General features: G+C 37.0%; 2 protein-coding genes, 1 long non-coding RNA gene and 1 pseudogene across 4 annotated transcripts; 3 read left to right on the forward strand and 1 right to left on the reverse strand.

Moving 5' to 3' along the window:
- Positions 1-529: 529 nt before the first annotated feature.
- LOC113674635 (trace amine-associated receptor 1) lies at positions 530-1,736 on the forward strand. Its single transcript, XM_027191123.2, has one exon. It carries the CDS (start codon positions 654-656, stop codon positions 1,596-1,598), a length of 945 nt encoding a protein of 314 aa, XP_027046924.2. The 5' UTR covers positions 530-653; the 3' UTR covers positions 1,599-1,736.
- Positions 1,737-4,546: 2,810 nt separating this feature from the next.
- Positions 4,547-5,729, forward strand: LOC113674643 (beta-4C adrenergic receptor-like; annotated as a pseudogene).
- A 1,044-nt stretch (positions 5,730-6,773) lies between these two features.
- On the reverse strand, positions 6,774-20,369 carry LOC149053652 (uncharacterized). Its single transcript, XR_016187820.1, has 2 exons — positions 20,197-20,369; positions 6,774-7,688 (listed from the first exon to the last, which is right to left on the reverse strand). It is a non-coding gene; the product is annotated as an uncharacterized LOC149053652 (long non-coding RNA).
- LOC113674640 (adhesion G protein-coupled receptor L3) lies at positions 7,862-24,861 on the forward strand. Of its 2 annotated transcripts, none has more exons than XM_089209847.1 (19): positions 7,862-8,054; positions 13,259-13,456; positions 15,229-15,639; positions 16,318-16,607; positions 16,892-16,951; positions 17,369-17,543; positions 17,790-17,924; positions 18,295-18,370; positions 18,533-18,635; positions 18,759-18,811; positions 19,342-19,468; positions 19,970-20,073; positions 20,246-20,348; positions 20,579-20,729; positions 21,394-21,478; positions 21,818-21,884; positions 22,356-22,441; positions 23,041-23,167; positions 23,832-24,861. In XM_089209847.1, the coding sequence occupies exons 2-19, from the start codon at positions 13,414-13,416 to the stop codon at positions 24,066-24,068; spliced, it is 2,433 nt and encodes an 810-aa protein (XP_089065973.1). In that variant the 5' UTR covers positions 7,862-8,054; positions 13,259-13,413; the 3' UTR covers positions 24,069-24,861. The 2 variants fall into 2 exon arrangements, with proteins under 2 accessions (XP_089065973.1, XP_089065965.1); XM_089209839.1 differs by having other exon boundaries at positions 7,865-8,054; positions 16,315-16,607.
- The last annotated feature ends 2,417 nt before the right edge of the window (positions 24,862-27,278 follow it).

The raw sequence follows: 27,278 nt of genomic DNA on the forward strand, positions 1-27,278 counted from the left end.
AACATATTAGGTGTCCTCTGTAGGTGGATTGTTTCCTTCTAAAAATTTTTTGGCGTTCTGTCTCTTGCTGTACTCGGCCAGGAATTGGACGAACATTGAACAGCTCTATTCTTGGTATTTTTGAGAAAGCTGATCACTACATGAACTCTGAAGAGTGATATTTCCAGGTAATACTATTGTTGAAACTTATTTCGCACAAATATTGTTTTTCATTTGCGTTTCGAAAAGAGAGTTTCTTCCGAGTCATTTTTGACAATTTAAACGGAATTGCACATGACAACCTTTTCCTGGTCCGTTTGGAAACCGAAACCTAAAATTTTAACGAGAATAACTAATAGGAAAGAGTAATTACCAATTTTATACAGGATTATCTTTTTTTCAGTTCCTTCGCTTTTCAACCGAAACCGTAGACAGCAGTTTATATGTACATATACATATATAATTTTTTTTTTGATACAGCACTCAATATCCAAAAGAACATTTCAAGGACCTGCTCAGTTACATAGCAACTGGAATCTCTCACAAATAAACGAAGCATCTCATAGATAGTCTCTCGAACGCGAGGGACCTGGTCGATTTTTGGTTACTTGTATAAGAACAAAATTACTCCGAGATAAAGCTCCGTACGTGTTTTAATCGCGATTTACATAAAAATGTTGGTTTCGAACGTCAGCGAGCCGCTGTGTACCTGGCCTTTGCATCCGAGTTTAACAGCGTGTTCTGAACCGAGCTTACTCTACTTGCCGCTCCTTATACTGGTCGTGATTCTAACCAGTTGTCTTTCTGTGGCGTCTGTCATGGGCAACGCTCTCTGGATCGCAGCTTACGCTAAGACGCCGGCTCTTCAAACTCCTCTGAACATGTGCCTGCTAAGTTTGGCATCAGTGGGTCTCTTTAATGGTGTCGTGATGCAACCGCTGATCATTTCAGAGGCAATATTCTTCCTGGCCTGTCCGTTGAGAACTTGTTCCCTAGAACATATCGTCACTGGTACAGTGACCTTAGTAGCCGATAGCACTTTACAGAACATCGCTGTCATCTCTATCGATCGCTACATAGCGATTCTTAAGGGTGTAAGGTATTTGCAATTGGTGACCAAAAAGCGTATCGTCATTGCCTTTGGTACCTACGCGCTGTTTCGCGTGTTTTTAAGCGTATGTGTTTTCACAGGAACGATTGATTATGTGGCGCTAGTAATCGCGTCGATAGTTTTCAGCAGTGCAATTGTACTATTTACTTGTGTTAGGATTACTTTTCGTATTCGTCGTCTTAGATGTGTCGTTGTAGGACCAGCCCCGAACCCGGAAGAAGAAAGAAGACGAGCGCACGAGAGAAAAGTTACAAAAACATTTGGCGTATTAGTAGGAATGTTTATCGTATGTTTTGCACCAGCTATGGGCTACTACTTCGTCCTTAAATCGACTGTTGTCGACCCAGTACTTCATGCCATAGTTTGGCGTCTTATTGAAGTAATAATGATGTTAAACCCAGTTTTGAACTTTGCTGTTTATTTTTGGCGGCATGGAGAGAAGCGAGTCGCCGTTCGGAAAGTCATCGGCGACGCTTACGCTGCAGTTAAGGGTTGTAATTGCCATTAGGCAACAGAAGGAGAGAGATACCGTTAAAAATTTTTATTTAGCAATAAATTCAATAATCGCTAATAATGAGTAAGCAGGAACAACGTTTGATTCAAGCTCGTTTACTGGCGTAGAATGTTGAATTTCGTGTGAAATCGTGGGAAAAGTTCTCCTGGTACATATGATTTACCGACGCATGTTTTTTCTCATTGGAAGGAAACATAAGAAGTGCTCTTAATATGCTCTTAACTAAAACAAAAGGTTTAATTTAAGGCCGTCATATCCTTGCAAAAATTATGAATTTTGTGTCTCATTATCCTGAGGCTTGCTTTGAAGCTAGTTATTTTTATGCTCGTCATTCTCAGATTTGTCTTTTATTGAACGAATAAATTTTCCAATTAACAGTCTTTCTGTTATCTCGTCACTGAAATTGTATATTAAATGATTTATTTGATGATGGGGAAGGTGTTAGTAATGTTTCTAAAATTTTCATTTCCAGAATAAGATTCACATCATTTCAATCATTTCACTTATTTTCCTTTAGACGACCTTCTCTAAGCAACTTTCTACCATGGTTAATTGATAGATCGTGAGAGATTGTGAAAGTCAATTTCTAAGCAACATTTCCCCCGACTAACAAGTCAAACTAATCAGAGTGAGCATGGAATTTAAGCAAGCAAGCAATCAATTGCCAGCGTCTACAAACTAAGAAAGTTTAGATCTCGAAAGATTCGAATATGTATCATTATCTCTCGAGCTCTGACTCAATTATACATCTTTTCAAATTCCCCATTGCGGTCTTTCGTTTGACATACAAATACTCAAAACTTTTGACTTAGAAAACATGATTGAATCAAGTTCGTCAATATCCTGCCCACCTACGCACAACACAAATTCTCCTCTAAATGTATATTTTGGAACATTTATTTATGAACTGCAGCTGGTTGGGTGAAGGCTTAAGAGCTGCGCATGCCTGAATTTCTAGGTTCGAGTAACATCTGCTCGGTCTCAGCTAACGACGTAGGCACCTTTTGCTAAACATAATAATAATGAATTTTGTTTGTTCCTGAAGGAAAAAAAATCTTTTGAAGTTTCGAAACACCCACCAGCTTATATTCGACCATCAGACCTCTGGTCTTTTGGTAATCGAGTCTTCTCATCATCCGAGTCTTGACACTAATGATGACTTCCGCTCAGTTTGTCAAAACGGAAGTCGCTACCACTGACATCAGTCCTCCTCAGTTCCACCCAGTTCTACTCACACTCAGACGAGCAGGCCAAGTGCTCGTTTCTCGAAAGTACTGGTAACTTTACGGACCCAGAATTATTATCGTTTAGTTAAGTAATTTGATTTCTCCTTTGCCTTTTTATTTGATTTAAAATTTTTGTTAGTACAATAATCATTTGATTATATTATCTTCCTTTTTATGAAGACCTAGTTTCTTTTCTCGTAAAGGTATATAGTTAGTGGCACGTAATTTTTTCCTCTTCCTTCTTGTAATCGATGGTAATTAATAGCTATTCTGTTATAAAGACCTTTTACATTTAAGACACTTGTCGGTTATTCTAATGTATTTTATATTTTGTATTGCAATTGTAGTTTTGCTATATTGAGGTTAAATATTCTCTAAGGCGTTATACCACTGCTTGCATTGACTACCTGTAGCTAACTGCGAGCAGTGTTCATCTTGTTTTATATTTCAAGCTAGTAATAAAATGGAATATTTTTAAGTCGAATTAAGTCAGTTTCAAAACTGATAATACCTCGATCTTGAACGAAACATGCGCGGAGAACAAAAAATAGCCCTTTTGTTTATTTCCTGTGTGGCCTAACTCGTAATTTTTTATTTCTCTTTTTGTATTGTCATTCAAATGTTCGACGAAAAATCCCCTGAACCTCCAGGTGCACATCAAACAAATAACACTGAGGGAGTATATATTAAGTTTCAGCGACGGTGGGGAGTATATCATGGCTCTGACGAAGGCGGGATAAAGCTTGAAACATCAGCTTTAGAACATCTTGATGGTGGCCAATTAAAAATAAAACAGTAGATAATTACAAATTTAAATAATATTGCAAAGGGTTAAACTTTTTTTTTTCGTTCGTCAAAGAGGGAAAAACAGAGCTTGTGTGTCAGGTGTACTTCGGAAAGCAAGTCGACATTTTTTTTTTTCCGCTAGGTACGGTAATGCTAGAGAGAGATACATTTGCCAATGTTACCGCAACATCTTATTAGCGTCCTATTATAATTTTAAAGCCTATCCCTGTAAATATATTTTATTGACGACGCTTTTTCATTTCTATTGCATTTACAAGCAGTTTTAAACATACGTTTGGAAGCTTACGCTGCAGTGTTCTCAAAACATTTTTCAATAAACACATATCCTATCGCTCAAAGTGCTAATTTCCTGAAGTGTTTGTTGATTCAAATCATCTTTGTTGTCTAGTATCTTTTTTTCGCTCGAAATGGACTGTTCGTCCGCTGCTAAAAGATTAATTAATCAAGAGCGGCAAGTAGCCGTTAAAACCAGGCATGTATCTCTTTGATCAAACCATCGTATACTCTGCGTAAGGTTCGGTTTATACTGGCGTTTCGTGTTTCATTTGATTAAAGATATTACCAAAATCTTTGTGTTTGAGGCAACCGCAGAAGAATCGACATCCAGCAAAGAAATTAATGAATTAATCCACACGGATACATTACATTTACGAACATAAAGAAAGTGGAGTAGGGGTCTTTGTTTACCTAACCTGGACAAGGTTCTGATTAACATAACAGTTGATGTGTCGAATGAATCTGAACGAATGCTAATGACTGGAAGACAACTGCGATAGCATTGTCGTTCCTGTTGTCTTTGTCGTTGTCAAGAGTGAACGATTTTCGTGAAATGTGCTGGCAAACCTTTCAAATATAATGAACTCTCAGCAGGTAGTATCATTCACCCTTTTAATTCCGTACTAGTCCTAGTCCTATCCAAAAATATGCAAAATCTGCAGGTGTTTAAGTCTCGTTGAAGATATCGTCGCCAACGAAACTCAGAGTATTTGCGAGCTGTGAAGACCAGCGCAAAAACCACTCTTCGTCTGATAGCTTTACTTTAATGATGTACCCAGCCATAGAACAGCGTCCTCTAGCACTTGTAATTATCGAGCCAGCGATTTTGGTAACCATGGCCATTCTATGTTCGACGGGCAACTTGCTGATATGCATTTCGATTTACAGAAACCCAACTCTTCGTACAACGACCAACGTGTATGTCTTTGCATTAGCAGTCAGCGATCTTCTGAATTCCATCGTAGTAATGTCGTTAGCACTTGGCGTCCTGATTACTGGGAAATGGCCCTATGGGGAAATTATGTGCAATTTTCATGCGTTTTTCACCCTTTTTTCTGTGTATGTCTCTCCCACGACCATGGGCCTGGCGGCTGTTAACAGATACATTCGAATTGTCAAGTCAAGTCATTATTCCTACATATTCACACCATTCCTTTCGAAGCTTTACGTTGGTGCGGTATGGATGTTCGTTGCAGGGTATGTTGCGATTCCCCGGATGGCCGGTTGGACTGCATATGGCTTTATTCCTGGTTACGCTGTGTGAACTATCATTCACCCAACTGAAGCTGCTAAAATTACACATTACTGTATCGTGGTATCACTGTTTCTCGTTCTCCCCTTCACCCTAGCAATTTTCTGTTACTACAATGTATTTGAGACAATTAAACAACACAACATGAACGTAATAACCTCATTCCAAAGAGTTGGACAAGACGGTCACTTGAGTATTAGAGAGATTAAAATTACGAAGTCTCTAGCAGTTGTCGTCCTAGCTTTTGGATTATGCTGGATCCCATTTTGGATCATCGCTATGACGCAACGTTTTACCGCAAGCGTAGTGCCACGAAATGTGCAACTTGTGTGCACCTTTTTGCTGTTTTTTTCGAGTACAGTGAATCCATTCATTTATGCAGGCACAAACGAGGCTTTCAAGGTAGAGTTTCGCCGCGTTCTACATTGCAGACAACACAGAATAGGTGATCGCGTTCAAATGCAGGACAGCAAAAATGGCTACCCTGTAAGAGTAAAGGTGCGAGAAACATCCACAAAGAGCCAAAAGAAATAAAAATGCCCTATTCTTGATATTTAGACAAGTAACTTCGCTTTAGCACACACGCGAGTTTAAGTTCAAGCCCCATTTCTTTACGTAATCCAATTACTTTAACCCTAACATCAGTATTCATAATCTCCATACTGTTCTCTGTACATTTACTAAGGTGCTGACAAGGAGAATTTGTCGAACAATCAAGAGTTTCTTTAGTTCGTGATCATTTCCTATATCCTAATGACATTGATGTGTGATTCAGTGGTGATATGTGAGGAGAATTTAAATGCCAGTCAAATTAGGGGTTAAAGAGTAAATTAAAGTTAACATGTGAGTTTCATTTCGTCTTTTGTCAACCACAAGTCAAATACTATAGTATTCATATATTAAATAAGGAGAGCCAGCAAACACCGGAATGCTTTCGACACTCAATTGAAGATCGGTCTACGTCACAAAATCATTTAGAGCGATCATAATTGAGTGAGAAAAATCCAGTATTGCGTTGGCCTCCTTTGGAAGAATCGACAAGTCGTTAGGCGGTTTTGACCCGACCTCTTGCATTCGAGTTCCTATCAGCTCCCGCTTGTATTTCCTTTTTTTTTTTGTTTTGTTTTGTTTTCATTGGTCTATGTGATTATTTTGATTTCGTTTCATTACACTCTACATCTAATATTCATGTATGTGGATCAAGGCTGTACAGCTATTGCTCTCTTAGACGACGTTTTATATTCTTTGAATGAGATTTTCATTTGAATGTTTTAATCACAGTCGAGGTGACCGCTTGATCAGTTCGATCAAGCAGTTCGTTCAGTTCGATGTAAGACGACAACCCCATTCCCTTTGTCTGGCTTTCAGATGACAATGCTTTTGTTCCTCCTTAATTCCTTCAAGACTGTGCTTCTTGAGATCGGCAGTCACTAAACAAGCAGGAAACCTATTTCAGACCTTTCCCATTTGGCGCATGCCTATGTTTCTTCATACCTGTCAACAACTGATAGTGACCAGGGCATATTGAAAATCATTTGCGATACGTCCAAATTTCGACCTCTCAAGCATAATCCCATTTTGCTGAGAGAAGGCAAACTACAGAAAAACTCCTCAGAAAATATTTTAATCGTTCTTTTCTTTGTAAATAGACAAGCAAAAAGACAAAAATGAGAATAATTATTCTTACAATAATAATCTAAAATGATGGAAGTTGCAATTAGCGAGATAAGTACGGTGACCTGGAAAAGCTTTTGTAGTAGGGCCATGCAGTGATTGATTGAGTGCCCAGTTTTTTCTAGATCCGTTAAAGAAGTAGACAGGAAATCTTGAGGAATAGAATGAACTCGAGTTATTTCAAAGTTGCTAAAACAGATTGCTCTGATTGCTGAGCAAAATCTTCAGGCTTGAGTTGGATGGATTTTATTGGCCATAAAAAAATTAGTGGTCAGTGGGATTGGACGATTTTTCATGCAAGCGCATGCAAACCCAAAATAACTTTAGGCCAGGTGATTTGGCTCATGAAATGAGACTGAATAGCCTTGAAAATAATCTTCGACAAATGCAGGTACACGTGATCTACTACGGCAACAGCTGACCTTAACTTTTAAACGTAACTGATTTGAAAATTGCTGACAACCTTTACTCTGACGATAATTTCCCTCAGGTCCTCGAATATTCAGTGGTTTTAACTTTCCACGAGCACTCTTAGGCAGCATAAGCAGCTGTTACTCCAGGGTTCAACATCGTTATTAAATTCTGTCTGATGACGCTTCATCTTTACTCAGTGAAAATCGCCTTCAAGTAATTACAAGCTCGATCAGTTGCATTAAGAAGAAGCTAGTTAGTATAATTCTTTCCTTTTCAGTTTGTTACAAAATTACCAAATTGGCTTACCCTCTAGAATAAGAGACTGAACCTCATTTCCTCAATTTCTTTCTAAGAATAAGTGATCCTTATTTCCTCAATTCCAACTTCTACGTACTGTCTGAACAACACCAGTCACCAAAAAGATTTTTGAAACACCTAAAGAATTACAAAAGGTATCATAAGAACTTATGTAGTAGATAGCCTATTAACCAAAACCTACCTTCGCTAATTAGTACAGACTTAGTTTGACCAATCACAAGCATTCCGTTGACAGTGAATCAATAGGAACTCAAACGACGTGAAAAAAATTATAATTAAGTCACACATTTAGTTAACAATATCAGTGCACAGCTTCATAACATTTTCAAGAAAATCAGGCTTTTTCAAACAAAGTTTATGAAAACGGGCGTTGCGCTGCCAGAACCTGCTTGTATTCACAGGAAGGCTAAGAGGACATCTCATGAACTTTTTACCCAGCGAATGTCGAAAAGACAGACGAAAAGAAGTTCAGCAATCTTGCAGGTAAGCTAGGTAACCACTGCGCCAATATTACAATCCACTATTTCAATATCGCAGATTATGGCCTGTTTCGCTTATGTTTCAATTATTTGGTTTGATTTTCGAAGCCGGTTGTGGCATTGATGGTTCCGAAAGATATTTTGTCGATTGTAGCTTTTAAAGACGAGATTTACGAATTAAATTTGACACAGGTTGTGTAATGAACTGGGTATGAATAGACGAAATTCACTGTGAATTAGATTGAAAAGTCAACCGGAGATCATTTCATTTTTTAAAGGCTGTACTCAGTAATGAATCTTTGTGCATGATCTTCTAATCTGGGTACTAGGATGATGATTGTTAGGCTGGAAAGAAACTGATTTTCATCGAAACGATTTGAATTCTATTTGAGTTCTAAAAGATATGGCACTTTCAAGGATGACCATATTCATTATTAAATCTTTGATCTCGATTCTTCTCTTTGATTACTGGAATGATGATAAGTAGGCTAGAAAGAAATTATTTTCATAGAAACGATTTAAATTTTTATTTCAGTTTCAAAAGATATGGCACTTTCAAGGATGTGAAATTAAAATGATTTTTCATTCTCGTTTTAATTGATCAATATTTCACGCTTTTAATTTTACCGCTATTCCAATTGGAGAAAATACATTCAAAGGAAGCAATTATAACACTCTGACTGACTGCGTCTGTGTTTACTTTTGAAAACGGATAGGACATGAACCACTTTGTAATCATAATAACTGCTGAAGACTAAATAACCGCCTATTGGGGACAAAATTTGTTCATTGTGCCAAGTACTAATTATCGCTGACCATCTGGCAGAGGTGCCAAAAAGAGATGAACTTTTTCCAGTAGTTTTCTAACTCAGTCGTCTAAATTTAACAGTGAAAACTCACATTAACTGGGTTGCAGTATACATTTTGTACACTGCCCAATCGAGCATGATTTGTTGTGGAATACCATTGACAAAATGAATCTCACTCAAAAAGCAATTTTCGGAAGTCGACAAAGGAGATGAGTTGTTTCACACTTGCAAAGCTGAGTAAACATTAATTTGTCTGAGCCGTTTCTGAAATAAGGCAGGAAATCGGAGGAAAATTTGCAGATGTTCACAAAAAAAAAAAAGAAAGAAGGTTTTAAACGTACCATAACTACCTTGATGAGTAGATCCATTCTTTGCACACCAAGGGTGCTGCTTGTAAAAAATTTTTATCAGAAACAGCATAATTCAGGCATCGAAGTTGTTAATCTTCATGAAAACTTAACGAGGCTCGTGCTTGTATATTCCAAGAATTAATTATCAAAATTGACTTCTCCCACGAAAAAAAAAACGTTCTATCACCTATGGGATCGACTAATATTTTGTAATATTTTGTTTTGAAAATGTGGACTGGAACCCTGGGTAATAAGTCAATTCTTATACATTTTCTCTTGCTTTTATGGCCGCAGAAGTGATTGAGAATTAAATACTTTCTAGCTTCGCCAAAACCTAATGGAATTCAAATAAACAGATGCTTATATCATCCAAATAATTCTTTTTAAAAGAAAATTGTTTGAGGAGAAAAGCTTCTTTAACTGCTGCACATTGTTTCTTATGCGGCAACTGCCAATTTGCGAGGATTCTTACTTCTAGAGTACTTAATTTTCTGTTATTCCAGAAGTATTTTAAAAATTATTTTATTTAGAAACTGTCTTCTCACTGGGATCTCAATATAACACTGCTGGAACAAAATTACTAGTCATGCAATGCAGTTTTGGATTAAAATGAGTCCTTTATCTCAACAAAATGACTATAATCATAATTCTCATATTTGTTCACGAAAAGACCGTCGCCTAAGAACTGAAGTACACATCGAAGATGAAAAGATGACCTGTCTTTCTTTTCCATCATACTGATTAAAATCAGAAACTGCTCTCTGTTTCCACAGTCTTGGTCATTCTGGTAGCGAAATCCCTAAATGTAAATTTGCTGAAAGTTCATAATCCATCTGAGAAAACACATGCATAAATTTTTTTCCAAGCCTCTTGGAATTTTAATATTTGTCAGAATTCAACAATTATTCCCGCAACTATCCGTCGTACAAAAAGTTCTCCAAGGTAGTCCTGCTTACGTCTTTCAACTATCTCAGGACTCTAAGGAGCCATTAGCCTGATAACAAACTTGAATTGTCACAGACGAAGAGCGAATTTTTGCGTCAAAAAAAAAAAAATGTTTTTGTGTGGCAATTTTCGTAAACATCCTTGTCTTGAGCTTTTTCGCGGAAAGTAGCTGTCTCTGTCGTGAGCATGTGAAAGAAAGAGTGCTCTGTTTCTAAGGAGATAACTGTCAATAGCATAATTGACAAATTCAGTTTGAAATGCATAACTTTAAAACTAGGGACCATCCTGGAGGTGGGACATTAGTCCCCTACTATCCAGCCTTATCCAATTCCAAGGACAGCAGCTAACTGATATCTCTAAGTTCTCAAACCGACGAGACCTGTTCAGAGTGGATTTTTGATGGAACTGAAATTAGAGCGTTAATTGCAAGAATTTCACCATTTCCAGTTCTTCTAAATCCCATTCAGGCCTCTCTTAGTTGATTAACAAACATTGAAAAGTAATCACTAACTAAAACACCTGTCCTCAATAAATTAAACATGCTTTCTTTTCGTGCGCAGATCAAATTTCTGCCCGAAATTTAATTTAAGAATTAGGAGGACGTTATTACAAGCTAACGGTACCAGCGTTTACCAAACCGACATCGTTTGGAGAGACTGAAGGTAATTTTGGGATGCGCTTGCGAAAATAAGGGGAAAAAAGGCAGGGGAAGGGGGCGGTTGGGTAATAATCTGTACACGAGCAATTCGTTTTTGTGCAATTTCAATTAAAACTTTGGCCTCTGAGCTTGCAATCACAGCCCACATCTCCTATGTCTTAGAATTTCAGAGTCTTTTGCTCTACTTTTGACTTTATTTATATCATATATTATCCTACAAAAACTTAACTTATTATATTCTGTCGCTATCAGCTAAGTGATACTGATTCACTTTCGAAATTACCAAGGTCATAGTTCTTGACGAATGACTGATGAAGATGACGCACAGGACGGAATCTTTCAGGGTCATAAAGACAATTTATTTTTCTGTCAGCCTACGGATGCATTATATTCAAATTGACTGAAATTTTCTATTTTCTTTAAACAACTTATCTGTCTCTCAGTAAGACACTATCTCCACCGGTGCGATTCCGTAGGAAACTCCAGTGAATCCATAACTTAGCTTGGGGACGATAACTTAGAGATTTTTGATTTCGTGCGATTTTGAGGGTTGGAAACTACAAAAGTTTAAAATCACTACAGATTGCTGGAGAGACCACTTCAAGGACCTAAAATTTGGACTTAAGTCCAAAACAATGATATTCAAGGGTGAGCCATCACGGGCACACAATATACACTTCCAGTCGCTACTTTCATGTAGAGCTGTTTATCTTTTCGTGAAGAGTGCCTCTGAATTTTAATTATGTGCGAAAGCCATATGGTTTAAAGCAAAGAAAATACAACTGTGGCACAATTCTTTAGTTTAAGATTTCCAGCTTAATTTGTTAAATTTGAAAAACCTAGATCTAGAAGTTGATAACCATCAAAAAAATTTTCCGAAGCTTGATTGTTAGAGAAGAAGGGAAAGTAATGTTTAGATTTCAGTATCTTTACACAAAAACAACCCCGACCCGAAAAAAAAAAAAATGTTTGTTTAATTCAAATTATCCATACATTGTTTTACAGAACCTAATGATTTTAAGCAGGATTAGTGAACAACAAAACAAAATAAACATGTTCAAAGTGTTTCGGACATCATGCATCAGAAAAGTTATAATCGTAAGGAAAAACAATGAGTTGTGAGAAATGGCAATTGTAACAGTAGCTGAGTATGTTTCTCTCTCTCTCTCTCTCTTTTTTTTTTTTTTCTGTGCTAGTCTTGAGAATTTCGTTTATCTTTTCAGATTAAACATGCAAATGAATTGAGAAGTCACTTTTAGATAGTGCATTCATTTTGCCATTAACAAACCATGATAGTATTTCTAATTAAAAGATATGTGGATTAGGCTACAATCTGGAACTTTATCTACGGTGTAAGAAGATTCAAATCTCTTACTTTCTGGCTCATTACTGTGCCTCGTAAATCTCGTACGATGACCATTATTGTTTTTGCATAATGTTCGGTGGTGGTTGCGTGTAGCACTAATCTCAATTATTAATATACTTTTTTTCTTGGCAAATTAACATTTTTCTTTTACCTAGAAAATTATGGCATTTTGCTCGACAATCCAACTTTTATGGGAAGGTTTATGACGTACCCAAGTTTTGCAGAAGCTTGAATAATCATTTTGTTGTCTTATTATCAGTAAGTACTAAATGAAGTTATTTTAAGCAGTGCAATTTAAATTTTAAAACACTCAATTTTGCAACTAAATCATTTTTCAGAAAAAAAAAACGCAAAAGAGGGCCGGTAGAGACCACTTTGATTTAACCAAAAATTTATTTGATGGAAATCAACGTGACAAGGAGAGTTTTACAAGGTGCTGTAGTGTTAGACATACCGTTCTTTAATTTTTTTATGTTATTATTTATTTATTTCGGATTGACTGGGTTTCTTTCTCTTTTTCCTCATTTCTGACAGTGGGTGTATAGGCTTGGATAATAGTGTTGAAAATTGCCACGATACTTCAGTTTAAAATGGTAGCTTTCCTAATAAATAGCTTGAAAATACTTTTAAAACCTGACTAGTGGGTCATTTTACAATGCAGATACGCTGATGTTAAGATGACTATATGCATATGCAGACTTAAGTGTATTTTAGATATTGCCGAAAGCTGCCTGAGGGTGGACGGGGGACTTCTTTCAAAACTTACAAACTAGGTCACATCTTTTGTAGATAATTTGGTTGTATAAAGTGAGTTGATAACGTAAATTGTCCGCCCTAAACAGTTTCTAAAGCTGACGTTTCGAGGGTGAGCCCCTCGTCAGAATATTCGTTTCTTTCGGCAAAAGTAACGGAATCTTCGACCACCTAATTAGAAGTCATCATTAGAGTTGAAACGAAACTCGCTAATTTTACGTATGTAAATTAATTTGCTTGACAATTACCCCTTCTCCAGACTGCCGCTTCTCTATTAATAACAATCTTTGTGTCAACAGTAAATAATTAACCAACAATGTTTTGCAGACAACTATCTCCACTATTTGGACCCGGACCAGAGAAAACTAATGGTGTCGTGCTGTACCTCGCATGAAGTTCTGTCCCGTTACTAATCTTCACCGATCCACGAAACAGCTCAGTCTTAACACAGAGTGGCAGCTGCCTTTGCACGAAGAGAGATCATGAGCTTTCAATTAATGTTGACTTCTATGTTGTTTCTTGCTGGTATGTATGTATACATTTCTATCAGTCACATTAATCACATTCCCTTAGTGTACAATTTAAGATGAAAGTGAAATGTGATCATCGCAGTAAATTTTCCAATTTAAGCAATTGGAAAGAAGAAGCCTGAAAAAAATCAGGGCTTCAACGGGATTCGAACCCGTGACCTCCGCGATACCGGTGCGATGCTCTACCAACTGAGCTATGAAGCCACACATTGGGAGCGAGGTCAATTTATTGAGTTCATATCTTCCCGTACAGTGAAATGATATGAAGTTTTATATGAAACAATTTATATTTGTACTGCGGTTGTAGATGAAAGTGAAATGTGATCATCGCAGTAAATTTTCCAATTTAAGCAATTGGAAAGAAGAAGCCTGAAAAAAAAATCAGGGCTTCAACGGGATTCGAACCCGTGACCTCCGCGATACCGGTGCGATGCTCTACCAACTGAGCTATGAAGCCACACATTGGGAGCGAGGTCAATTTATTGAGTTCATATCTTCCCGTACAGTGAAATGATGTGAAGTTTTATATGAAACAATTCATATTTGTACTGCGGTTGTAGATGAAAGTGAAATGTGATCATCGCAGATATGAACTCAATAAATTGACCTCGCTCCCAATGTGTGGCTTCATAGCTCAGTTGGTAGAGCATCGCACCGGTATCGCGGAGGTCACGGGTTCGAATCCCGTTGAAGCCCTGATTTTTTTCAGGCTTCTTCTTTCCAATTGCTTAAATTGGAAAATTTACTGCGATGATCACATTTCACTTTCATCTACAACCGCAGTACAAATATGAATTGTTTCATATAAAACTTCACATGTACAATTTAAGTAAATCGAGAAATTGTTTCTTAACAATTCAGACCTGATTCTTGATGTTTAAACTTAAATTTCTCAAACGGAAAATATGGAAAGCAACTTTCATCCGAACTGCATGGCTACATCTTTTATTTGGATTCACCTATCATGGATTTCCTGGTGTAGTACTAACCAGCTATAAGTGCATGGTGTAGCGGCAGGCGTATAATGTAATAGTAGAGAGTTTAGCCATACAGGACGAGTACTTTCTGTTTCCTTATAATCGATGAGTGATATTCGTCTTTTCGTTGACGACCTTTGCTTGTTAATTCTTTCCCTTACAACCGGCAACTTAATATTCCTCTAGAAAAAAATTTCCGTCTGACTTTAACTCAGCCTGCTTACGTCTAAATCCCTTATGGACCATAGAAATGAAAAGTCTGAGAGACGAAAATTCGAGGGAGTCATCACAGTTTTTCACCAGATGAGGTTAAAGCAATTAGGGCCGTCCACGACTTCCTTTTAAAAGAATTCTGTGCCATATTTTCTGTAAACAAAGCAACTTTGGAATTCACCTTTATTTAGCAAACTATTTGCACTTAACCAGAGACGCTCTTTTCAGAGGCTCTAACGTAACACAACATTTAATTTTAATGTGTTAACGTTGCCGGGTACACAGCCTTCATCAGGGAATGTGCTAGCCTCCATTTATTGTGTAGAAGTCTCTAGAACCTTGTAGTTAAGAATGGCTAGAACAAAAGAACAATACCACAGAGGTTATCATAACCTGGTATTGTGCCCGCCTGTTTAAATACTCTGAAGAATAGGTACGATGATTTTCAAGTTACAGATTAACTTGAAATTTATCCTGCTTATTTTTTAGAGTATTTTAACAGGATCTTTAATATAAATAACTTAGTTTTAATTTGATCCAAGCTCAGAAAGCGCAATTTCTTTTTCAAATTCCTTAGAACTGCAAAAAGCAAATGGTGCAGCTTCGTATACAGGTAAAAACAGCTTCCATCGTTGGTCTAATGCGGTGACGAATTGTAAAAGAAATGGTGGCGGATTCCTCGCCAAAATCAAAAGCTCAGCTGAACTTCAAAAGGCAAGAACTGCATTCTTACAATACCAAGACCCTAAGGAATACTGGATCGGTATCAAATATGATACAACGAAAGGTGACTTTGTTTGGGGCGATGGAACTTTAGTGACCGCAACTACAGCCTTTGAAACAATTGTCAACAGAGTTGAACAACAATCGGACACTGATAAACGGTGCTTGTATCTTAGTACACAAGATGTACTAGTAGCAGCTGATTGTGAAGCACATAAAAAGTATATTTGTCAAGTTGGTGAAACAGCAGATCCAGTTGAAACAAGTGAGTTATTAAGTTATAATCGGCCATTCTAATCTTTTTCCCCTATTGGTTGTCTTCGGTCTTTTTTGTGTCCCTTTTGTTTTCTTTTGGTTATGTATTATGCTTTTTTTTTTTTTTTTCATGTTTTTGCTTTGTTATTTTTGTTTTTGTCTGCTGTTTGTGTTTTGCTGTTTTTGTAGTTTTCTCTCACATTAAATTGAATTTTACAATCTCCTTTAGGTCAACCGCCCAAAAAGACCAAAAGCAAAATAAAAAACAAGACCAAAACAAAATTTCAGAGATCTCGACATAGGTTCTATAAACCTGAAAGTACAGCTTTAGAGATGGACGTACAGCCGTTAACCAATTCCCTGACACTATGCTATCAATTATGCTATCAGGCTAATTAAACGTGGAATTAGCTCTATGGGCTACATTAAGGTTAATAAAGGTTTATTTTAGCAATAATTTTGTAAAATCTCGAAGAAGCATGACAATTTGATTAAAGAAATATTGTCGAATTACTGACCCAGAGTCTCTACAAAGGCTATCGGAACTTCTACAATTTTGACATCCTTGTTTATTTCTATGTTTATTTGTTTATTGTTTATTCGTTTACTGATAACCACTTAAGCTCATCAAACAATGTACAGGCGACATCAAAGTCAATGTTGTCTGTCATATTATTATCGACAGCAGCGGCAACCACAGCAGTTCCAAAAACCACAACAGCAGCAAAACCAACAACAACGACGACGATACCGACAACGACAACAAATACAAAGGCAAGAATTGGATCCTCTTTACCTCTGACTTTCATGTCGGCGTTATTACCTGTTTCATCACGTTCGGTTTCTCTAACACCATTGCTGCAAAGTACATATTTATCTGTCTCATCAACGAACCTGCCGTCATCGAGTTTGGCCCTTACACCTTCAAAGACCCTCCCTACTATCACCGCTATTACCGCTTCTCACACACCAAGTTTGGTAAAGCTGCTATTTTTTTATTTGTTGACTCCTCTACCCATTCCCTATCAAAATTAGTCTGCTAGTGTCGATGAGTGACAAAATGCGAGGGTATCAGCACTTTATCGAGGAAAAAGTGTCAAACCTTCGTGTAATTCTGTCCGCCTTATTACCAAGAAAACTCGAGGCATTCCCATTGCATTTGGTTTACACGCGAAAGAAAATAAGACTCGTAAATATCCCTCTTACCTTCTTTTGCCGCCACAGTAGCTAGTAAAGTATTATACAATTTGTTAAAATTGCAGGTTGAGGAATATGCAAATGAAATAGAACAGCTCAACGCAAGTGAGCCTTCGTCTCTAGAGGTAATTTACGAATGGAAAACAGGCTCACAAATAGGATGTAGAATTATACATATTTGCTTTATTAAGCTTACGAACTACAGCTATGTTTCGATTATACAATAGTAAATTTGCACATTGGTTCACGGGAGGTTGATGATTTCAAACTGTCTTTCATTTCTCGTGTGTTGGTGTACGTATCAAAAGGGGCATTTCCTAGAATTTGAAAGGCAAAGCGGTTGGCTACCGAGCTGACAGTCAAGACCGATAACCACCAGCATGAATTTGACCCAGGTATTCCCATCAAATATGAAGAAAAATGGCGCTGGATACTATATTTGATACTGGGTTTTACTCACAAAAATTTATCAAAAATAGAGTAGTTATTATAAATGCCTTTTTACAGTAAACTTTGCCTTTTCCTATTTTTATTTCTTGCAGAATGCTGTAAATCTTACCTCTACGCTTGTTAGAAAGGCAAGCACTGCAGACAGCAAAGTCAATATTCTTGTTAGCTTTGAGAAACTGAAAGTCTTTGCTATGAATTTTGCTAGCCTTCACTTGACGCCCCAAAATGGTTCTGAGAGAGAAATTTCTATTGAGCAGGAAGAATTAGGTATCGCTCTTTTCGTTACTGTTTTACAAATTATAGTTGCTATTTCTGTTTTTTTCCTTGTTTGTTTGTTTGTGTTTTAATCTTTTCGGACACCAGTGGTCTTGATTTCATGTTTGTTTCTTTACTGGGCATGGTTGACTGGCTGCTATCACTTATCTGCCAAGATTACGACAGAAGCTCGAAAATGATTTGATGTCTCTTACCTTTGTTATCCGTTTCTTTCTATGTTTACTATTCTTACTGAAGGTATGTCAGTGATGAGAGTTTCTGCTGATCACAAAAGTGGTGTCGTATTCCCGTCCCATGCTAATACTTTTAACGAGAGCTTCATTCAAGAAGAGAAGGGAGCCATTACGCTTTCTGCTAGCATGTTTAATCAAGGTATTAAAAAAAATATCTTGTATTCACATTTTTTTGTAATGTAAATGTATTTTTCGATTTGCTTAATAAATGTATACTCTTTTTTCTTACTGAGAATTGAAGCCCAACATATACGAAACATTTCCATACACTGCACATTTACATTTCTACGATTTACATCTCATCCTTAGTCATTCTTTAAGCACACGCATCATGACCTCTACATGATATATCTCAACCAAAATCATAAATAGCGACTTCACTGACACTTGACAAGAAGTCCTTTTGCCCTACTGTTTGGCTTTAACTGTTCAGTCATACATTTTTTAACTTAGACGATGACAGTTGTATCGTTTATGGCAATCTATCGCAATATTTCTCTTTACCTTAGACCGATACGTTGTCTGTGCGTTGTACAAAAACGCCGCCGACTTAATGCCTGAAGGAGCAAATAATGTCAATAACAGGTTTGTATGCGTGTGTCAACAGGTTTTTTTTTTTTTTTTCGTTTTTCGTTTTTCCCTTTGCCCTTCGAAAATCCGCGTGAGGGAGTCAAATTTAAAGGTTCTTATGAATGGGTCAAACGTTTCATTAAAAGAGACTGGAAACTACTTTTTCTCTCACTTTAGAAAGAAGTCCACCATACGCACTCGGATCATATCATGTACAGTAAAACCAGAAGTTCGAGGCAACTTTGAAGAGGACGTCGTAATTAACCTTACTAACACCAAGGTAAATGTTTGAATAATTTTCTAGCAATAAGGTGAATTATCTTGCAACATTGTTTAATATTTCATGTATTAATACAAGTAGATAAGGCATCCTTAAAGTGTTATGTATGCGAATTTTCCTCAGGGTAACTTAACAGCCACTCAGACGAGCTGTGTATTTTGGAATTTTTCGATAAGGTATGACGGCTTAGTTTAGATGACGAACTACAATCATTGAATGATACTCTCTAAAAAAGGCCCCAGCATCAAGAAAGGAATTAAAATCGATTAAACATAGATACATCAGTCAACTAACCATTAGCCACTATAGAGGAAACAAAAAATATCATCTAGTAAAGTATTTCATCATCGTCAACTCTATTATCGTTGTTACTTTTAATATTATTACCATTGCCATTACCACCATGGTTATTTTTGTGTATGTGATAAGGTAATTTATGTACATAATTTGAATGATTCTTATATGGGGTCTATTAGGGAACAGACGCATAGATGACGTCACCCTTAACAGCGTTAAGACTAATGTGCCACTTTCTTGTTCGTACCACGTGTTGATGTCATCTATGATCTATTACTGAGCACATGCACGACAACATGGGATCTATTTGTTGATGTTATTATTGTTTATGCTATTACTATTATTATTATTATCATCGTTATTATATTTTATTATTATTGATATCATTGATATTATCATTATCCTTTAGCACAAAGTTTGACGGTGCTTGGTCCCAAAAGGGTTGTAAACTGGTTCAGGAAACCAAAGAGCGGACTACCTGCAGTTGTAATCATCTGACGAATTTCGCTGTCTTAATGGAAGTGGGTGAGACAAAGGTTTGGCCTTTCAACTTTCTTTTCTCAAATTTTTCAGCAAATGGTTTAACTTAGCTTCTTACAAAAATGCAGAGGATGTGGTTTTCTCTTGCTGGCGTAACGGGATCAAGAGAAGAAGAGAAGAACACAACAACGAAAACCACAACCACAACCACCACATATAGCCAAATAAAAAAAATTGCAAAGTGCATTCGTTCAGTTCATATTTATCTCTTTATTCCCAAGATCTAATAGTTTATTTCCCCCTCTAAGTGCTACACATTTTCTCGTCAATTGGTTTCGAGAATTTGGTGTTAGATCCAAATAACAACTTTTACCTGATGAGTTTGAGTATTCTCATTAAGTTTTTGCGGGACAATGCATGCACATTGTAAGGACAATTTTCATGTTCAACACCAACACGCACACCTAAAGGGTTGAGAGGTTTTGAAGTCCCGTAACGCATGCTTACCTCTGATTTAACGAAGTTAAGGAGTACATAATTTTCATTCTCTCATCTAGATCTCTGACGATCACAAATTTGCACTAACGTTGGTGACCTACATTGGACTTTCACTGTCTTTGATTGGCGAGACTATCACCATTTTGGTCTATTTAGTTCTTATGTAAGTGCAAATGGCTTCCATTTCTTGTATGCGTTATCGTATATTTCACCTTTCTTCTTCTCTATGTATAAAGCTAGTTTACTTATCAACACTGTGTGGAACTCTGCAAAGATTCAAATTTACCTTTATAGTCCAATTATGCTAACACCAGATGATTCTGCTTACTTCCAAGGAATCTGAAATCCTCTCAGTCCCATATCCGGTTGAATTTGGTAATATGCCTGGTTATCGCCCAGTTAGTTTTTATGACTGGTATCCAAGCCACTCAAATGAAGGTAACGTTGGTATGAAAACCTATTGCAAACGTATACGCAAACTTGATGAGGTGCAGTGTAGCTGACAGAGTTAGTCAACCAGCAGAGTCCCGCCATTCGCTCAATTAATTATATGCAAAACGGAATCTAGCGACTTGATCACTCGTGGTTCCTCGAGCTTCAGGCCGTTTTGTTTTGATTTGATTTGCCGCTCTATATTAAATTAATATATTTTTTTATTTTCCCTCTAGACGTTGTGCGCGATTGTAGCGATAACAATAAATTACTTCTACCTTGTTGCTTTCGCTTGGATGGTTACGGAAGGAGTCATGCTCTATTTAAAAGTTGTCAAAGTCTTCAATGTTGACACAAGTACAAAGATCTTCTATGCCCTCGCTTGGGGTAAAAAGAATCTCATTATATCAAAGAAGAGACTTCTTTTTAGTGACCTCTTTCGGTTGAACGTTTTCTTCTCCTCTGAAATCCGTCTCAAACACTAATGTTACCACAAGTACAAAGTTCTTCTATGCCCCCCCCCCCCCCCCAATTGGGGTAAAAGAATCTCTTTCGATCACTGACGAGACTTCGTTCTGATGAACTCTTTCGAATAATTAGATTGGACGATTTCTCGTCGTGTGAAATCAGTCTTGAACACTAAATATGACCAAATAAAAACAATAAAATCAACCTGGTTCATATCTTTTCTCGTATTTTGGAATTAAAACCCCTCTTCCTGGACATCTCCGTGCAGAGGTCACCTCAATTCAAGGATACAACCCTGAAATAATCTTTTTATCTGGCATTGGTGGGATAATCCTATAATCCCTGTTCCTGTTGGGAAAACCTCTATTCATGGGTCATTGTAAATATTCCCAGGATTTGCCCCAAATGAAGATTCCACTCGAAATTGCAACAAGGTTGTGATGAGGTTATTCAAAACGTTGAAGTACACTTTTGAGTATTATCTTTTGTCTAATAGCATGAACTCATGATTATATGATTCAGATATCTGTAATATTTAGCCTGAAACATACACCTGGCTGTATCCTTTTTTTTTTCTCCGAAGGTGTTCCAACGTTGGTGGTAGCTAGTGCACTTGGTATAACTGTTATCCTCGATGGAAGCACGGATAACAGTATGCGTGATGACGTGTGAGTAGTAAAAAATGATCTGTTGACGTAGTTAAGCCTCTTCTGCATGTTGATGTCGTAACTATTGTAGTTGTTTCTGTGTTCATGTATCCTTTTGTTTTACTCACAATTTACATGCGTTGGTAAGGTTGTAAGTGTGACTGTATTGCATGAACCTTAATAGTGCAAATGCTTAGCTTAGTTTCGCTGGGTAGCATGTAGGGATTAGGAGTGTCTATACTATTAATGCTTCTGGAAAGAGAGAGATCCTGTGTCGTGCCTAAGATCACAACAAAATAACTCGACGAAGAAAGATCGAAGTGTTTTTACGTTCAATCGAATTTTTCGTGTATTTTGCAGCTGTTGGTTTGCATTTTCTTCTGGTTTTATGTGGGCTTTTGCTGGATCGGTACTTCTTGCATGTTTGGTAAGTAAAATATGTACTGTGTCTATTAGAATTCATTCATTAACAGTAAAAGGTTGAACCTTGATCTTCTGATCGTCGCATTCAAATGATGAACGCCATGATGGATTTATTTGAATGGCCACAAACTAGGGTTTTACTAGATTAAAAACCCGCAGAGTCAAAAGAGGGACCCAGTGCGTGCTATGTAGCTTCCACACCATCTTTTTTTCTTTAAGCACATGTACCCACTATAATAAAGTAAAAGAGGTAAGTTTCTAGAGAATCTGTGGTGCCGCGTCAGTGACGTGGGGGTTTTGCAAGTATTTTATTTCATCAATTTAGTTTATAAAGTGTATGGCCACCATCAAGGGAATCTGAAGCTGACGTTTGACCGTTAGCCTTTACACTCGAAACCAGTGATAAACAAAAAAATCGAAATCAGTAATATACGGAAACTGACATTGTCTCTCTTTGAAATGTTTTTTTTTAAAGATAAACTTAGTCCTCCTAATACGGATCATAGTGGAGATCATGAGGCTAAAGGACGTATCTGGGGTCTCAGAAACTCATTCATGCAGGTACAACTCGCTCTAGCAGAGTTTTTTTTAGTATTATCGTGTACTCTTTCAAGTTTTCAGCGTGCTTGTGTGTGTTCGCCGAAGCATACATTTACATTTTCGCTTTTAGCTTTTTATCGTATGTTTTCAGTGGTATCTATTGTTTGATATCAATAAACAATAAAATCGTTTCAAGGCACTTGTTTTATAAGATGTGGCTTGTTTTTTTGAAATTTACTTTGTTACCTTTCGGTGTTGGACTTGCCGAATTAACAAATATATCCCACGATGCCGTGTGCTTGTTCAGTAATAATTCACAGATGAAGTCTAAAAATGGTAAGAACAAAAACATTGGCACACGAGGCGCAGCCGGATGTGCAACAGGTGTTCGTACAACAGTTTTTTTACAATCTGTTATTTTACATACCCGGCACCCCGACATAAAATATATTTGTTTTGTATGATCAAAAAAGGAAAGAGTTGTTTGTCCTTAACAGATCGTAAGGAAGAACCAGTAAAAAATCATATATCTTTCAACTTATCACATAATTGATATCAGGTATTAGCTGCTGTTGTTGTTTATTTCGATTGACACAATTCGATCCTTGTTTTGCTTACAGGAAAAGTCTAAAGGCCTGTGTAGTTCTATTCCCATTGCTCGGCCTCACATGGATTTTCGGGATTCTGACCGTCACAGACGCTGGGCTGGTCTTCCAATATTTGTTTACTATCTTTAACTCTTTACAAGTGAGTCAAATGTCCAGCATGTGTAAGGCATTGTCACCAAGACTAGAAATTGTAAGCGTTTCAGCCGTCAATTTCTCGATAGGCAGGATTATGGCTAAGAGGTGTCGGTCACGAGTATCTTCAATATAATTTTTTAAGAGGTTTCGTGAAGGATTAGGAAGAAACCGGAGTGATTTAAGTGTTTAGAAGTGACGAGTTGACAGGAGTAAAGGTTCTTATTAATGGCAGTGCACAGAAAACGATCCCCCGAGACTGCAAACCCTGACCTGTCGATAAAAGTCGAGTTCCTTGAGCAAAATTACATCCACAGGATTACAGAACTATTTTCTTCGACAGACTTGTGGTGTTACTCTTGATGACTAAATATAGTAGCAGCAGCACTTAATTTAGACCTATCGAGGAAATTGCTCCACGCTACCGAAGCTAATATCGCGTTTTCCTTAGCCTGAGCGCGGCTTTGAGTATCGATACTCCTCTAGTGTGAAGTGCCTACTTCATAGCATTAACCCCTAGGTGCATTCCAGTGTAGGGTTGAGAGTGACTTGTGCGAGACAATGCGGAGCACAGCTTAAAAACCCGGCTAAGGTTCCTCGATTCCTTGAACTAAACAACAGACAGGCGCATGTGTTTCTAACCTTAGTAATGTTTTTCTTGCCATTGACAGGGTTTGTTCATCTTCCTGTTTCATGTTGTGCGAAGTAAAGAAATCAGAGCCGCCTTAGAGACGAAAAGGCAAAGATGGGAAATATCGAGAAGTGTATCCATGGCTGCAAATGAAAAATCAACGCTCGGCACAAGAAGATCGAGTGCAGCGAAGGAAAAACGACTTTTTACGCTCGTGAACAAGATTCGTCCTGAGACACAAAAGAGTATCAGTACTTCATTTACCACTGTTTTATAAGTTGTGATTATTGTATATTGCTCAAAACAATATCACTAGACCAAAAAATAGGTTTGGAAATCTAGATCTTACCCAACTTTACCCATAATTTTTAAACTGATTTCTTGCAGTTCACACACCAGTCTGCTTAGCCATCCTCGTTCCTTTCTAATTTTACCTCGAGCTCCTTATTTTTAATATTATATTATCTTGAATACTTTAAAAGAAATATAAAGATTTAAGTACAGTGGTTTCCTTAACACTTTCACGCGCAACATCGATATACAATTTCCCTGCATTTTTTGCAATAATTTGTCATAACTTTTCGCTCTGAGAATTTTGGTGTCGTCAAACAGTATCCCCCAACTGGTATTTATCTTATTACTCATCATATATCTGTTTGAAAATGTATTCATACCGTCGGGAGAATTTTCTTTTTGATAAATCCTGGGATAGTGTTTAAGGTGTTTTCAATCTGTAAAGCAAGTGTCTTTAAACTTAAACTCTCCGAGAACCTCAATCATCAGGGCTGATAGCAGACAGAACCGCTGAATCAAGGCAATCAAGAAATGACTTTTTGACATTTGTTAAACTATTCATTGGGTGGAGTGATCAGGTTTAAAACACTTTGATCATTGAAAGTGAGTTAAATAAATGTGAATTTAGGATTGACGCTCGGCATGGTTCATTTTAAAGCAAGTCATATCATGAAATCATGTTGTTTGTTGTTTGTTCCGCTGTTTTCTCTCGCGATCACGAGCGCAGTGTATATGTTGAGAAATAAATTAAAACTAAAAAATGATATTTGGAAAGTTCGCTGTAAGAGCAGTTACTAAATTTTCCAATACATTTCTTTTAATATATTAGCGATATGCAGTACTTTGACTACAACGAAGGACACGCATGCCCCTAAGAACTTAGCGTACGTGTACGACATGTGTTAGCCCGCTTATCCTCTTTCAAGATTATTTTTTTAACCTCTGTCGGTTTTTAACAAGAAAACTTTTTTATCAGAGGGAAAGTCACCAGACAGTTTATATTGTTCTTAAATCGAAGGTTAAAATAGTTTGTTGTGAGGAAACTAGTCAGTCTCTTCCTTGAAATTGTCGATTTTAATTTGATACCGTAGGGCACGGTTTTTTATCGTAATAAGTCATCTTTGTTACTCAAAACCCATTTCCTTAGGGGTCGGCATATTGATCTATTTTGCATTGAATGATGTCTTTAGGGAAATACGTTTACACCTCCAGTTCTTCTGATATAACCTGATTGTATTAGGTAATAAACATTTACCTTCAAACTGAAATAGTTCAGAGGCTTAAATCGTTATGTAAAGAAAAATCAAACTTTCTTCGGTTGCGGCAGTATGTTTTAGGAGAGAAAAAATTTATAAACGTGACGCAATAGCTGCCAAGCCGAGTCATCGAAATGCGTCAACAAGTGCTCGGGTGACATTATCAAACTATCTTTATCAACCACCTTGCCTCCCACAGGAAATGCTACAAAATATCAATGATGATGTCAATCGATTAAAACAGCACGTTTTAAACTTGTATGTAGGGTAAAAGTCTACCAGAGCCTGGGTTTCCCTTCCAACAAGATGATGTGGTGTCGTTCAGTTAAATTTACCTAGTAAAGTAGAATAATCTCTATCTCTTGAATACACCGAAAGGATAAAACCCTTCTTAATAAATGATCAGAACTGAAAGAGAATGAAACGCGGAACTCGGCGTTTGTAAGTTTCCTAAAATTGCGAGTTTTTATTATGTGCATGACTTTTTTGAAAGCTCTTCTTACTAAAGCTTTTCTTCATAATCATTAACTCGTATCATTTTTCACCACCACTAATATTTTCTTTAAAAAATTTCGTTTTTATTATTTGTGTAGTGGATTTAATTATTTATGTCGTTTACACGCATTCGTATTTTGAACGAGTTAAAGCTCCAGAAGGATATGTATTTAGATAAAAAATTGTATCCGTTCTGCATCGTAAAACTCAAGTTAAACCGATTTCTGTTGCTCTGAGCATGACTCCACAATGTTGTCGCGAAACCAGCATATGAATGAGTGCGCTATTTTTTTCAGTTTACACCATGGAGTAAGAATCACATGTACACTGGCTAGATTGTGAAATGACGCTGTACTTTAATAACTGAGTCGTCGGGATGCGATCATAAAAATGATTACGGGCTAATTATTCTCTTGGTTCACAAACACTTTTTATTTTGTCTTTCTTATTTCCTAGTATGCATTGTTTCCATATTTATCATTTTTCAACGAGCCATCTGTTGAAAAGCTTAAAATGACTTTTGCAGGCTTTAGAACACTGTGCACTGCGTTGGTGCTTTCTGAGCGTGGGTTATATACCAAACATGCAAAATTATAACTCGGAATGCTGTTTCCTTGTTCTTACTTGTCGAAATATAAACAACAAGTCGGCCCAGAAGGTTCAGCTACAGGACATGTTTATTTGACCCATATTCCGGGTATATTAACGATGAAAGCAGCGCTGACGAACTCATAAAACAGTACGAGATAGCTACGACCACATGTTTCACTGTATGTAAACAAACAGGAAGATTTTCAAATTGCAGTAAGCTGGGTAAGTAAGCTCACATGCAGAGATTTACAAAACAAATCATATTGACAGTAAAGTAAAGTGAAGTAAAACTTTATTTAGACACTATAGGTATTTAAAGCTAGGAGCTTGTGGGGTCGTGTTATTAACTTGAAATATAGATAAATTTTTAAAATAATATAAAATTTTTAGCGCCCACGTATACATATGTACATATGTGTTTGTGTACATGATGATGATCGTTTATTCAGCCTTCTTGCAGTAGAAACTGAATTACAAGGCGGGTCATAATTTACAAATACTTCTACATTATGCATACATAGAACTATTTTAGATATCAATTAAATATAAATATTAACTATTGTGTAAACATTAAATACTATACTAATAAGATAAATTGCAGTTAAGTATGTTACACATGATTCTGATATTTAATAGAACAAAAATTTCCAAATCTAATAGATCTTGAGGAGGTAGGTACAGACACAGTTCTCCCTGCCCTGAGGGCATATGGTCTTGAAAATTGACATCGTGGTACTAAATTTCGTAGTAGGTCAGAAGAGTAGTAACTTCGCTTAAGGAAAGTGACGCATGCATCCTCCCTCCTCTGGCATAGATTAATTAAGCCTGACTTCTTAAGCGCGTCCTCATAA

The sequence above is a fragment of the Pocillopora damicornis genome, chromosome 1 (genome assembly GCF_964200805.1).
Source record: "Pocillopora damicornis chromosome 1, jaPocDami1.2, whole genome shotgun sequence".
NCBI classification, from domain to species: Eukaryota; Metazoa; Cnidaria; class Anthozoa; order Scleractinia; family Pocilloporidae; genus Pocillopora; species Pocillopora damicornis.